Source organism: Astyanax mexicanus, chromosome 11, assembly GCF_023375975.1.
Source record: "Astyanax mexicanus isolate ESR-SI-001 chromosome 11, AstMex3_surface, whole genome shotgun sequence".
Classification (NCBI taxonomy): Eukaryota; Metazoa; Chordata; class Actinopteri; order Characiformes; family Acestrorhamphidae; genus Astyanax; species Astyanax mexicanus.
The window spans coordinates 206,033-220,000 of NC_064418.1; the positions used below are offsets into that span (position 1 = coordinate 206,033).

At 40.3% G+C, this 13,968-nt stretch overlaps 1 protein-coding gene across 2 annotated transcripts; it reads left to right on the top strand.

Moving 5' to 3' along the window:
• The first annotated feature begins 1,376 nt into the window (after positions 1-1,376).
• LOC125804998 (uncharacterized) lies at positions 1,377-10,068 on the top strand. Of its 2 annotated transcripts, XM_049485145.1 has the most exons (10): positions 1,377-1,728; positions 4,237-4,333; positions 4,482-4,637; positions 4,872-5,032; positions 5,162-5,298; positions 5,396-5,489; positions 5,595-5,927; positions 6,030-6,202; positions 6,295-6,422; positions 7,110-10,068. In XM_049485145.1, exons 2-8 carry the CDS (start codon positions 4,240-4,242, stop codon positions 6,156-6,158), a joined length of 1,104 nt encoding a protein of 367 aa, XP_049341102.1. In that variant the 5' UTR covers positions 1,377-1,728; positions 4,237-4,239; the 3' UTR covers positions 6,159-6,202; positions 6,295-6,422; positions 7,110-10,068. The 2 variants fall into 2 exon arrangements, with proteins under 2 accessions (XP_049341102.1, XP_049341101.1); XM_049485144.1 differs by lacking the exons at positions 1,377-1,728; positions 4,237-4,333; positions 4,482-4,637; ... (3 more) ...; positions 5,595-5,927; positions 6,030-6,202 and having other exon boundaries at positions 6,296-6,422.
• The last annotated feature ends 3,900 nt before the right edge of the window (positions 10,069-13,968 follow it).

Here is a 13,968-nt window from a genome sequence, read left to right on the forward strand (position 1 = left end):
AGATGTAAATACCTGGAAATAAAGGCTGACATGTTGATATTTTGTTTCATATAAATCTTTTAATGATTTTACAGCAGAAACACAGGGATTGTCCTCGCTGTTCCTGTGCTCATGGAGGGACTGTTTTATCTCGATGTCACATTATTGTAGTTTATTGAAAGAAAAAGGCGAACCAATAAAGCAGTTTCTCTCTTTTCAGACACTCTAGAGGGCGATTTAGTGATGCTTTTCCAAACACTCTGAATCCACCAGTGGTAGAAAGTAAACAAAATTATGAGCTTTATTTACATCGTTTGGTAATAACAGACTAATTTACATAATATCTGATCTGAATATTAAATCTAAGACTTGTAATTAGAGTATGAACAGTATTTTTGAAAATGATGTAAATCTGTAAAGTGATTATTATTTAGAGATTGATTGTGGGGTGAGCAGAGGAGAGAGAGAGGTTCAGCTCGATGTTCTCAGTGGAGGATCTGCAGGATGAACAGGACGGTGAGGAGAGGATCCCGGGTGACGGGATTCAGGAGACTGAACCATCTGATCATCTACAGGGACTCTCCTCTCATCCTCTCATCCTTTCATCCTCTCATCCTCTCATCCTCTCATCCTTTCATCCTTTCATCCTCTCATCCTCTCATCCTCTCATCCTTTCATCCTCTCATCCTCTCATCCTCTCATCCTTTCATCCTTTCATCCTCTCATCCTCTCATCCTCTCATCCTCTCATCCACCCATCCTCTCATCCTCTCATCCTCTCATCCTCTCATCCTCTCATCCTCTCATCCTCTCATCCTCTCATCATCCAGCTCATAACTAACATCCGCTAAAACCTCATATCTAGAACCCTCAAAACACACACACAAACACACACACACACACACACACACACACACACACACACACACACACACACACACACACACACACACACACACACAAACACACACACACACACACACACACACACACACACACACACACACAAACACACACACACACACACACACAAACACACACACACACACACACACGCACACACACACACACACACACACACACACACACACAAACACAAACACACACACACAAACACACACACACACAGTACACACACACACACACAGTACACACACACATTACACACACACAAACACATACACACACAAACACACACACACACACACAAACACACACACACACACACACACACACACACAAACACACACACACACACACAAACACACAAACACACAAACACACACTTACACACACACACACACAGTACACACACACAGTACACACACACAGTACACACACACAGTACACACACACAGTACACACACACAAACACAAACACACACACACACACACAGCAAATTCACCTGAGTTAAAAATCTGGTGTTGATGAAATATTTGAGAGTAGAGAGTCAATCTGACTATTGCAAGAGTAAATCCAACTCTGGATAGAGTCGTATAGGTTTCTATTCACTCCCAGTAGAAAAACAAGCAGTGTAAAAACAGAGTGTTAAACATACTCTCCTTAAAATGAACTCTGAGAGTGTTAACACAAATATTATTCAATTCTAGGACTTAGGTTAACTCCCAGAGTGTTACCCTTATTGACTAACCGCACCCACAGTTTTTTTTAAACTTATGGAAGCCATTTTACAGAACACACAAACGCAGCAGGAACAAAGCAACATCAACTCAAGGAAGAGCATATAAGGTAACATTAAAATTAACCAGTAAGTTATAACTGTTAGGTTACAAATTACATTGGTAAATGCTGTAACAGGTTACATTTCTGTAGAATCTGTTTGAATATAACGTTAGATAGGTTACACTTTTGTTAATTAAGTTAATTAGCTAGGTTATTTTTGTGTATGGTGTTTAAGTAAAGGACAGGCGTTGAACTTGGTGAACTTAGGTCTGTCGTGTGCTTTGTAGGTTAAAGCTATTAATTAACATTTAAGTACTTCTTAGCTAACACTTGAACTTAATGTAAAAATAAACTTGGCGAGTGAACTCGGGGCTGGGGCTGGTAGTTAGCAGTGTTAGTGTGCTGAATGCTAGCGAGGTAACTCGGGGTGTGGGGCTGGTAATTAGCTGTATTGGCGGGCTGAATGCTAGCGAGGGAACTCGGGGTGTGGGGCTGGTAATTAGCTGTATTGGCGGGCTGAATGCTAGCGAGGTAACTCGGGGTGTGGGGCTGGTAGTTAGCTGTATTGGCGGGCTGAATGCTAGCGAGGGAACTCGGGGTGTGGGGCTGGTAGTTAGCAGTGTTAGTGTGCTGAATGCTAGCGAGGGAACTCGGGGCTGGGGCTGGTAGTTAGCAGTGTTAGTGTGCTGAATGCTAGCGAGGTAACTCGGGGTGTGGGGCTGGTAGTTAGCTGTATTGGCGGGCTGAATGCTAGCGAGGGAACTCGGGGTGTGGGGCTGGTAATTATCTGTATTGGCGGGCTGAATGCTAGCGAGGGAACTCGGGGTGTGGGGCTGGTAGTTAGCTGTATTGGCGGGCTGAATGCTAGCGAGGGAACTCGGGGTGTGGGGCTGGTAGTTAGCAGTGTTAGTGTGCTGAATGCTAGCGAGGGAACTCGGGGCTGGGGCTGGTAGTTAGCAGTGTTAGTGTGCTGAATGCTAGCGAGGTAACTCGGGGTGTGGGGCTGGTAGTTAGCTGTATTGGCGGGCTGAATGCTAGCGAGGTAACTCGGGGTGTGGGGCTGGTAGTTAGCTGTATTGGCGGGCTGAATGCTAGCGAGGGAACTCGGGGTGTGGGGCTGGTAGTTAGCTGTATTGGCGGGCTGAATGCTAGCGAGGGAACTCGGGGTGTGGGGCTGGTAGTTAGCTGTATTGGCGGGCTGAATGCTAGCGAGGGAACTCGGGGTGTGGGGCTGGTAGTTAGCAGTGTTAGTGTGCTGAATGCTAGCGAGGGAACTCGGGGCTGGGGCTGGTAGTTAGCAGTGTTAGTGTGCTGAATGCTAGCGAGGTAACTCGGGGTGTGGGGCTGGTAGTTAGCTGTATTGGCGGGCTGAATGCTAGCGAGGGAACTCGGGGTGTGGGGCTGGTAGTTAGCAGTGTTAGTGTGCTGAATGCTAGCGAGGGAACTCGGGGTGTGGGGCTGGTAATTAGCTGTATTGGCGGGCTGAATGCTAGCGAGGTAACTCGGGGTGTGGGGCTGGTAGTTAGCTGTATTGGCGGGCTGAATGCTAGCGAGGGAACTCGGGGTGTGGGGCTGGTAGTTAGCAGTGTTAGTGTGCTGAATGCTAGCGAGGGAACTCGGGGCTGGGGCTGGTAGTTAGCAGTGTTAGTGTGCTGAATGCTAGCGAGGTAACTCGGGGTGTGGGGCTGGTAGTTAGCTGTATTGGCGGGCTGAATGCTAGCGAGGGAACTCGGGGTGTGGGGCTGGTAATTATCTGTATTGGCGGGCTGAATGCTAGCGAGGGAACTCGGGGTGTGGGGCTGGTAGTTAGCTGTATTGGCGGGCTGAATGCTAGCGAGGGAACTCGGGGTGTGGGGCTGGTAATTATCTGTATTGGCGGGCTGAATGCTAGCGAGGGAACTCGGGGTGTGGGGCTGGTAGTTAGCTGTATTGGCGGGCTGAATGCTAGCGAGGGAACTCGGGGTGTGGGGCTGGTAATTATCTGTATTGGCGGGCTGAATGCTAGCGAGGGAACTCGGGGTGTGGGGCTGGTAATTATCTGTATTGGCGGGCTGAATGCTAGCGAGGGAACTCGGGGTGTGGGGCTGGTAACTTAGTTAGCTGTGTCAGTGTGCCGAATGCTAGCGAGGGAAATCGGGATGTGTAATCATTAACTTAATCATAATTGTAATGATGTAGTTGTGTGTGCAGCATCCCCTGGTAAATCCCACATCAAACCCCCCCAAAACCAGAACCACGGCAACCGGCGCCCAGCCCTACCAACCTGCTGGGGCCAAAACCTTTCAGAACAGTTGGCTTGGTGACAAAGTATTATATCACTTTGTAAAAAGCAAAAAATTTAACTGTGTATTAACATATTGGCATGTTTCAACAAATAACGTTACTTGAATGTTTGTGCAGATCGTTATATCAAGATGTGAATATACTTAATGTTACAAACATTTATTTATTACCATATTCAGGAGAGATTTTGAACCCAATTTTATGCCATATCTCACATGTGGTGGTTTTGCTGATAAGACAGAGTGATAATTTATTAGTAAATGTTCACAACCTTGACTTTCTTCCCTGTAGGATATGCTAGCTAAAGTTGAGTATGGAGGAAAACAAAAATACATCAAGATTCCACAGTCTGAGGAAACCTTGGAATACCAAAGATTTCTTCAAGACAGTCAGTATATATTTTTTTACTTTGCAAAAATACACAAAGGCAAGAAAATAAGTTTTTTGCCTACTAACAACTAACAAAATCATGATCTGAACACATTTTTTTTTTCAATTTATAAAACTGTTACTATTCCAAAATATTTTTGTTCTAGTTGCCACAAAATTTGGTCTGCAACCTGAAAACCTGAAAGAAGATCAGCTCGTCTTAACTGATGAATCAGGAACAGAAGTAGATGAAGATATCTTCGAGGACCTTGTGAAGTCAGGTGTACTGAACTTCAAATTTTCCTTTAGACAACCAGTTCTAGGTAAGCCTATTTGGTCATTGGAATTTTGCTGATAATAGAAAAACATAACACAAAAAGAGCACATTGGTTGTTGGTTTATAGATTTCCTTAAATTTATTAATTTGTTCATTCATTAATTGTCTGTAATTGCTTATCTAATTTAGAGTTATGGTGTGCTTGGGGCCAACTCCGAATCACAGGTTGCAAGTGGAAAACTTAATTTTACTACTAATTAGTACTTTTTTTATTTCCTAGATCTGGAAGTCCAAATTGTTAGTCAGGAATCATCTTCTTCTGTAGTGTCAGACACTCCATTATCCCCATTGTCATCCAGTTCATCCGACTCCACAGTCATCCTTGAATCAACAAAGAGAAGGAGGGTAGCAGAATTGATGGATCGGGATCAAGCAAAACATGTAAAATTCAGTGAAGATATTTTGATTTTAATATTGCCAAGTATTAAGTTTTTGTATTTATATTCTTTTGAAGTCTTGGGGTATTCTTATTTAGGAAATGTAATATTGCTTTCAATTATGTTTTTGAAGATGGTTGAAGATGTCCTCAAGGCCAATCCAAAGGGTGAAGAAATCTTCATGGAGTATAACAAGACCAAAACTCTTACAGATGGAAAACGGAAACAAATGGTGAACATCCTGGTGGCTGATATGATCGAGACACATGGGTAAGACATTCAAGTACATTTAAAGAATAAGTCCATAAAATTTAAGGATGTTATTTATTTATATTCTTTTTTTATTCTTTTCTCTTTTTTTTTTTAGGAGGATTCCACCATCAAGTGCACGAACTAATTATGCGCTGGGAATTGTGACTCTGTTTCCATACCTCCAAGATCCATACTCTGAAAATGGATATGTAAGTTAACGTTAATGTTAAACAGAGGACCCAAACTGCTGTTTCCCAGTAATTGGTATTTATCAGTTTCTTTTTTGCCTGTGATTTTTTTTCTGTCCAAAACAGGAACACTACTACGATCCTGTGGGTAACACTGGCTACCTAGCATGGAGGATTAAGACTGTTCAGCGGAACTCCTCTGTTGGCTCCCAGAGTTATTCAAGGCCATCTTATCAAGATAGTCCAAGAAGCAGACGAGAAGCTCTACCAGATGTTGAACAGCTGTTTGGTGATGAGTGCAGGGAGGCTTTATCTACAATGAGGCACTCAACAGATGAATCTGTGGTCAAAGAGAGAATGAGGGCAACTTTCCAGTATAGACAAAAGCTGGTTCGTGATAAAGATGCGTCAATGTCTGTTCTGGACAACTTTCCTCGTTTCCTTGACATTCCTGGATTGGTAAGAAAAATCAACTAAAATATAAGACAGGTCTTCACATGTTTTTGGACAACCTTTGTACAATTAATCATGTATGGAAATTGTGTGTCTACTTTTTAAAAGATTGACCAGGACTTTGCCATGATGTTTGGAGATGAGGTGTCCAGTAGGTTTCTAGCGAAGTGGCCTACTTTTTTCAAAGCCCAGAGTCATAAGCGACTGCAGGACACTCGCCCCAAATCAGTATGCTGAGGAACTGCTGTCAGCAATTGAACCCCAACCTGAGGATATCTATGGTAAATGGAATTTTTTAATCCCCAAAATAATTCTAAAGATTTTTCAATTAATTTGGCAATTAAATACTGTTTCTTAAACCTTTGTTCTCTAGGTTGGGACAGTGACATGTCAGCAATTCTCCTGCTTCTACATCTACTTCCCCCAACTGCGAGAGGCCAGAAAAAAACAGCGAAGATCAGTTCAGCCCAGGCAGCTAACCATCTTGTGCGATACATTCCAGTATGTACTGTTTAACTTTTTTTTTTTTTAACATATTTTTTGGTGTGTCTTGTCATTAGAAACCTTTGATTGGTAACAAAAGCGGCACAGTGGTCTGTCATACATAGCTCAAGGATTCTGGGGGAGTGGGTTAAATCCCTGGCTCGGATCACTATTAAAACACCAATGTTAGTGTGTCAGCAATTGAAATATATTGCATTTCAAGGTTTGTATTTGCCCGTGATGGGCTTGCACCCTGTCCATAGTGTATTCCTTCTTTGTGCCTAATGATTCCAGTTAGGCTCCAAACCCACCTCGGCCCTAAAAAAGTATGAGTTGATGACAGAATATGAATGAGTAAATAAATTAATGAAAGAATGATTCAGAGAACATTTAGAATAATATTTTTCACTTCTGGTCCAGATGGGCCTCTGCCCTGCATGCTGTAATTTTCTATTCACTCAATCACACCCACTTTAACCTGGGGTTAACTTTGTCATTACATTAGGTTTGTGGGCAGCAGAAGAATCTCTTTAAATGTGCAGATTTGAGAACCACTGATTTAGACATAACAGAATATATATTTTTTTCTAATGCATTTTCATGTCTAATTATGTAATGGCAGTGCCAAACATCCTCAAGGAGAAAATAGTATTGTGATCATTGCTTGCCCTGACTTGTAATATGTCCAATATTTCTATTCTATAGGAAGGAGCCAGTCTCACTACCTTCCTTGAAAGAGCTGAAACGAAACAGCCCTTCCTCCTCTGCATTGGTGAGCAAAAGAACAAAATCTTAAAGTTCTACATCATCATTGACCAGAAGGCTGTTCCATGCAAGGCTCAGACATCGGTGGCTGCTTTTGATGAGCTATTTAAAGCTCACTATGTCTTCAGTCTCTCCTATGATGAAGCTCTGAGCAATTTTTATACATTTGTGCAGACCACAGTGTATAATATTGATATTGGAGTTACCAAGGAGAGCCCTCGGGTTAAGGAGCTTAGAGCAAGACTGCTACAGCACAACATCTGAACAGTTTGTTGGAATTGCCAAGGAGATCCCCTGTGTTCAGGAACTTGGAGCAGCAAGACTGCTTCAACATAACAGCTGAACAAACAGTTTGTTGAAAATGTTCACATGTTTTGTTTGTAAAGTGCACCACCGTAGTTGTTTGCTCCTTTGTCAGCATTTGAAATTTCACCATGGCTTATATCCTGGCAAAAGTTTACGTTTGAAATGTGGAGAGCGAGGATGTTCTTTATCATTTTGTACTTACAGTGGTTTTAGGAAGCACCTGAACAATATACATAGGGACACCACCCTTCCCCACGTGGACACTACCCAGGATTTCACTACACAAAGTGAAGATGAGGTGCAGTTTTCAAGTAATCAACCACAAAGTTCAACTTCTGTTGCTATTTCGGAAGCATTTCATGTACATTCACAGAGTTCTGATGGTACGTCCCAGCTGTCATCTATGTGTGGTTCAATTGTTGCACATTTACAAGCAGCAGGTATTTGTGAAAGCACTGTTCAAACAATTGTTAGCTCAATGGAAGAAGTTGTTAATGACATTCACAACCAAACACGAGAGGCAGTTCGTAAAACCTTTTCTCCTGAAGAAACAAATTCAGATGTTTTAAAAACGAAAATAGAGCACTGTTTTGATCAACTTGATAACCCTTTTTCTGCATTGAACACAGAGGCTAAGAGACAAAAACATTTTAATGAAAGATGGGAAATAGTTCAACCTGAAGAACATGTCCTTGGGGTACGAATGGATGTACGAAGAGATAGAACTACAGGAATATACAGTGAGTTCCCTGTAACAGACAAGTATATGTATGTGCCAATTCTTGGTACTCTCAAATCCATTTTCAAAAATGAGGAAATAAGAAAAAGCTTTTTGCAAGAAAAATTGAGTGAAAAGGGCATTTACAAAGACATTAATGATGGTTCGTATTTCCATAATCATTCCCTGTTCTCACAAGAGAGGCATGCTTTACAGATTTTGCTCTATTATGACGATTTTGAAACCGCCAACCCTTTAGGTTCCAAGAAGGGGGTACACAAAATAGGTGGTGTCTATTTTACTCTGAAAAATCTACCACCTAAATGTAACTCTGTGCTAATGAATATACATCTTGCAACTCTTTTTTACAGTAGCGACCTGAAGACATATGGTTTTGATGAAATATTGAAGCCTCTTATTGATGATCTAAAAATTTTGGAAACCCAAGGAATACACCTTCCTTATTTTGAAAAACCATTGTTTGGCTCAGTAATTCAAATTACAGGAGATAACCTTGCATTAAATGGCTTGTTAGGTTTTGTGGAATCATTCAGTGGAACACATTTCTGTAGGTTTTGTTTGACTTGTAAGGAGGATATACAGTCTGTATTTACTGAGGATGATCCTGGTGTAATTTTCCGTTCAAAAGAACTTCACACTGAACATTGTAAGGTACTTAGTGAAAATCCTGCTCAACATTCAGTAAGTGGTGTTAAAAAGAATTGTGCATTCAATTCTCTACAGTATTTCCATAGCTCTGACAACTATGCTGTTGACATAATGCACGATTTGTTAGAGGGTGTCGTACAGTATGAACTTAAGCTGCTTTTTCTTTACCTTATTAAACAGGGTTATGTTTCTGTGAACACATTGTCTGACAGGATACAAAGCTTTAATTATGGTTACCCAGAACGCAAAAACAAACCAAGTGGCTTACAATTGGATGACAATAGCAAACACCTAGGTTTGAATGCTGTACAGTCATGGTGTGTTCTACGCAACACACCCCTTATATTTGGTGATGTAATTGAAAGGGGTAACAGTCACTGGAAACTACTTCTCCTTTTAATACAGATAGTCAACATAGTGTTCTCCCCAATCATTACTGATGGCATGATTTGTTACTTGAAACATTTGATCTGTGATCACCATAATATGTTCAAATTACTGTATCCTGATAGGAAATTGATTCCGAAACACCACCTGATGATACACTATCCACGGTGTATTAAACAAATTGGCCCTCTTCTACATATTTGGTGTATGAGGTTTGAGGCTAAACACCGTGTTTTTAAAAGATCTCAAAAAAATTTCAAAAATCTCATAAAATCTTTAGTAAAGCAGCATCAGCGTCAAATGGCATGTCAGTATGAGAACTATAACTTCAAAAGATTTGAGTTTGGTCCTACAAGAACACAAGCACTCTCTAGCTTAGAGGGTGGAGAAGTACTTAGACAGACATTACAGTTGGAGGCATTTTCTGTTGTTTCAACTACTAACTGGGTCAGAAATTTTGGTACTGAGTATGAGGTTGGTTTGTTCATTTGCACTGGATCATATGACCTTCCAGAGTTCAAAAAAATCTGTTGTATAATAATACATGAAGAACATGCATTCATACTAGCTGGTAGTACAAACACACTGTACTTTGATGAACACTTTAATGGATACTCTATTGAGGAGAGCTGTGATGTTTTTTCTGTTGTTTGTATAGACCAGCTTACTTATTTCAGGCCTTTTGATAAGCAGTATTCCAATGAAGATGGTAGCAGGGCTTTCATTGTACCATATTGTTATATGGTGGAAACATGTTTTTGAATGTTTTTTTGAAAGTGGTGCACATGTTCAAAAATAAATGTTAAACATGTCAAACAAGTCAAGTATGTCATTCTCTTTTTCAAGCTAAAGTAAACTAATTGCAGACTCTCAAACCTGCAGTATGCAAATCAATATCAACATAAAGGTAACTCCTGTAGAGTAAAAATTGACAACATAACATAGTCAGTTTATAACACTGCACTCAGGTGTTAAAAAAACTAAACACTAAGTAGTGTTGGACAGTGTTCAGTTTTAACTCTCCAAAGAGTCTCTTCATAACACTGCACTCTGGTGTTGAAAAAGCTCAACACTAAATAGTGTTGAACAGTGTTCAGTTTTAACTCTCCACGGTGTCAAAACTAACAATATCACAGTGTTAACATTCCAACACTTTGAAAAGTGTTAAAAGAACACCCTGGGGAGTGGACCCATATAGACACTTTTAAAGTGTTGAAATTAACTCTCTAAGAGTTGTTTTGTGCTTGCTGATTTTGCTGTGCACACACACACACACACACAAACACACAAACACACAAACACACAAACACACAAACACACAAACACACACACACACACACACACACACACACACACACACAAACACACACACACACACACACACACACACACACACACACACACACACACACACAAACACACAAACACACACACACACACACACACACACACACAAACACACAAACACACAAACACACAAACACACAAACACACACACACACACACACACACACACACACACAAACACACAAACACACAAACACACAAACACACAAACACACACACACACACACACACACACAAACACACAAACACACACACACACAAACACACACACACACACACACACACACACACACACACACACACACACACACACACACAAACACACACACACACACACACAAACACACAAACACACAAACACACAAACACACACACACACACACACACACACACACACCGCACTAATGCTTTCAGGAGCTCGAGGTAAGAAGCCTGAAAATATTAATTTGTTTAAATTCTGGTTTTCAGGCTGTTTTTTTATTAAAGCTTCTGCTCTCGTTTCCTTAAACCCCTTAAACCCATCAGCCTCATCAGTTAATATCTACTGTTAATTACATAATTACTACACCAGAGTTACTACTCTACATTACTCTGTAGCTACTGTAGATTACTCACTATCAACTATCAATTACTCAATAACTATTTTAAATGTTACCGTGTCCTCTATTCCTATTTAAGCTTCCACTGTAATTTATTTTGTATCCGCAATGAATTATTAAGTACCTATTATGAAATATTCAGTAACTACTATGAACTATTCAGTGATTATTTTAAATTACTAAGTATCTTAAATTAATTATAAAGTAGTTATTACACATTATTTAGTATACCCACTATGAATTAATTCCTATGCTCTATAAATTATTTTGTATCTATTATGAATTATTATTCATTATGCACTTTTCATGATCAAGCCACTATTATAAATTAATCAGTATTCATTATAATTATAGAGCAGTTACAGATTATAATTATTATATAGTAATAAATATGTACTGTGAATTATTCAGATTTCATGTTCCATTATTTTGTATCTAACCAATGAATAATGAGCCAATGAGCTAATTATTGAGTATGAATTATGAATTATTCAGAGAGCAGAGAGGAGGAGTTAGTTAATTGGAGTTTTGTAGTTTTGATCAGAGCTGCTGTATGTTTTTACTGTATCGTCTCTACAGAGGACAGGTAATGTCTCACCTGTCGGTTCCGCTTTTTTGACGGGCAGATTTATTTTAGGTTTTTCTGTCTTATCTGACCAATCCCAGGCTGCGGTTTATTTCCTGCTCTCTGGATTCTGGACTCTTTCAGTTCAGAAATCTGTTTCTATCCCTCCATCATCATCACGGGTCAGCGTCCCCCCAGTAAACACCCCAACCCCCCTAAAACCCCCCCATTCACACCACCACCTCAGCACGCTTCCTCCTCACCGCCACCGTAAGCCTGGCTTATGATGTCACAACTAGGGTTAGTATCCGTGGCAACGGCCTATTGTCCGCTCCATCTATTCACCGCGTTCCCGGCGCTCCGGGAATCTTCACTATAATTTACCTAATGATGTCACAGCGGGTTCTCCGGGCCGAGCCGCGCTCCGGCCTTTCAGATATTTATGTGTATAATGAAGTTTAATGAGAGGCTATTTAAATATGATGATCTATTTTAAACATGACGGATTACCTTCAGTCCGGTTCAGCAGATCAGTGTGACTGAGTTTAATCTCTGATAACAGGAAGATATTATTTATTATTGAATTTATTTGTAATATTTGTTGTTATTATTAGCAGTAGTTTTGTTCGTTTTTTATTTTTGTTAGGGTTTTACATTGTAAAGCAATTGATTTTTGTGTCTGATTGTGTAGTTTAAGTACAGAGCTTTCAGATTGAACGTATCCGTCAGGTAGGGAGCAGGAAAGAGACGTGGGAGTGACGCAAGTGCGAGAATTTATTGAAAAAACACAAAATAAACAAAGAACTCAAGAAACAAAGAAACACGGAGAACATGGAGACTAAAAAAAAAACAATGAAACACATAACCTACTGAACATTACAAGACCAGACAACCAAATGCTGAAACACAGGGGACAACAAACAAATGAGAGGAAAAACATGGAGGCTGACAAGAGGAGGTAATACAGAGCAAAAAAGAAAAAAGAGGGAAGCCTTCTGGATTTATTATCTTAAAAGTCTATTTCCTGAAGGTATGAATGAGGATTTTACAATAAAAGAGTTTCTTTAGGTAATTTGGGGAAATGTGTCTGTATCGTCAGTTTGGTTGTTTTTACCTTTTTTCCTCTGTGTTTGTGTTCTTGAGCAAAAGTATTTTTCCCTAAAATGGATGATTAACTGTGTTTATGAATTTCAGAAGGACTTTTAAGAAGTTTTGGGTGGAAGTGGTTCCTCTGTGGAATTGAGCTGCCAGCCTCTCATTGGCTGATCATGTGACCTTTAGTATTTGGAGTGTTCCCATTGGTTGTTTTGTAATCATGTGTGTTTTAAAAGCAGGAATGCTATTAACTTTTGTCTTTTAACCCTGATGAAGGCCTGAGCGCTGAAACGCGTTGGTTATTTTTGTATTGTCAATAAATCTGAAATTCTCCAGTCAACAAGTGCTGCTGGTTTTTTACTATTTTTGACAAGGAACATGACAGTATGTGTCATGGTCTAAACATGGCAAGGCAGAATCAGAGAGCAGAGCAAAAATCCTAATAAGCTAATCAATAGGGGTCACAGAATGCACAGAATAAAGAAAACACAGGACGGGACCAATCAAATACTTGACAGTGATTGAGTGAAGTGCAGGGAGTTATATAGTGAGGTGAACAGGTGAAATCAATACCCAAGTGATTGTGTTCTGGGAGGTGTCATGTGATCAGTCATGTGAGGGAGTGAATGAGTGATGTCAGTGTGTCAGTGGAGTCTAGAGCTGGAGATCACTGATAGACACCATAGCAACCACCGAGTAAACACTATTTTTTTTGCTTAACTATTGCTGCACAATAAATATTAATGTATATCTAATTTTACCCTATTTTAAACTGAATTTAGAAAAGAAAATTAGCAAATCCTGTTCAAATGAACTGCCCTATTAAACTAGAAATGCCTCCATTAGGAGGGTAAAGAATAGCAAATGCCTCCTTTAATAGATGTGAATTCACAAACTGCTTTTTAAACAGCAGCTGATGCAGAATTGCTGAGTATTCAGTGTGTTCAGAGGAAAGCGTCAGATCTCCAGCTCCAATACAGCAGCTAAACGATGCCTGTGCTGATCATCACCACGGGAGTTAATACCAACGTTGTGGTCTCTCAGACTCCGGCTGCTGATGGCATCACGTTAGCAGCAACCTGGGGCACCTCACCATAGCAACCACATACCACA

What these genes read in the sequence shown, in the direction of transcription:
- LOC125804998 (XM_049485144.1), top strand. Translation starts at nt 7,531, where the DNA reads ATGTTCACATGTTTTGTTTGTAAAGTGCACCACCGTAGTTGTTTGCTC.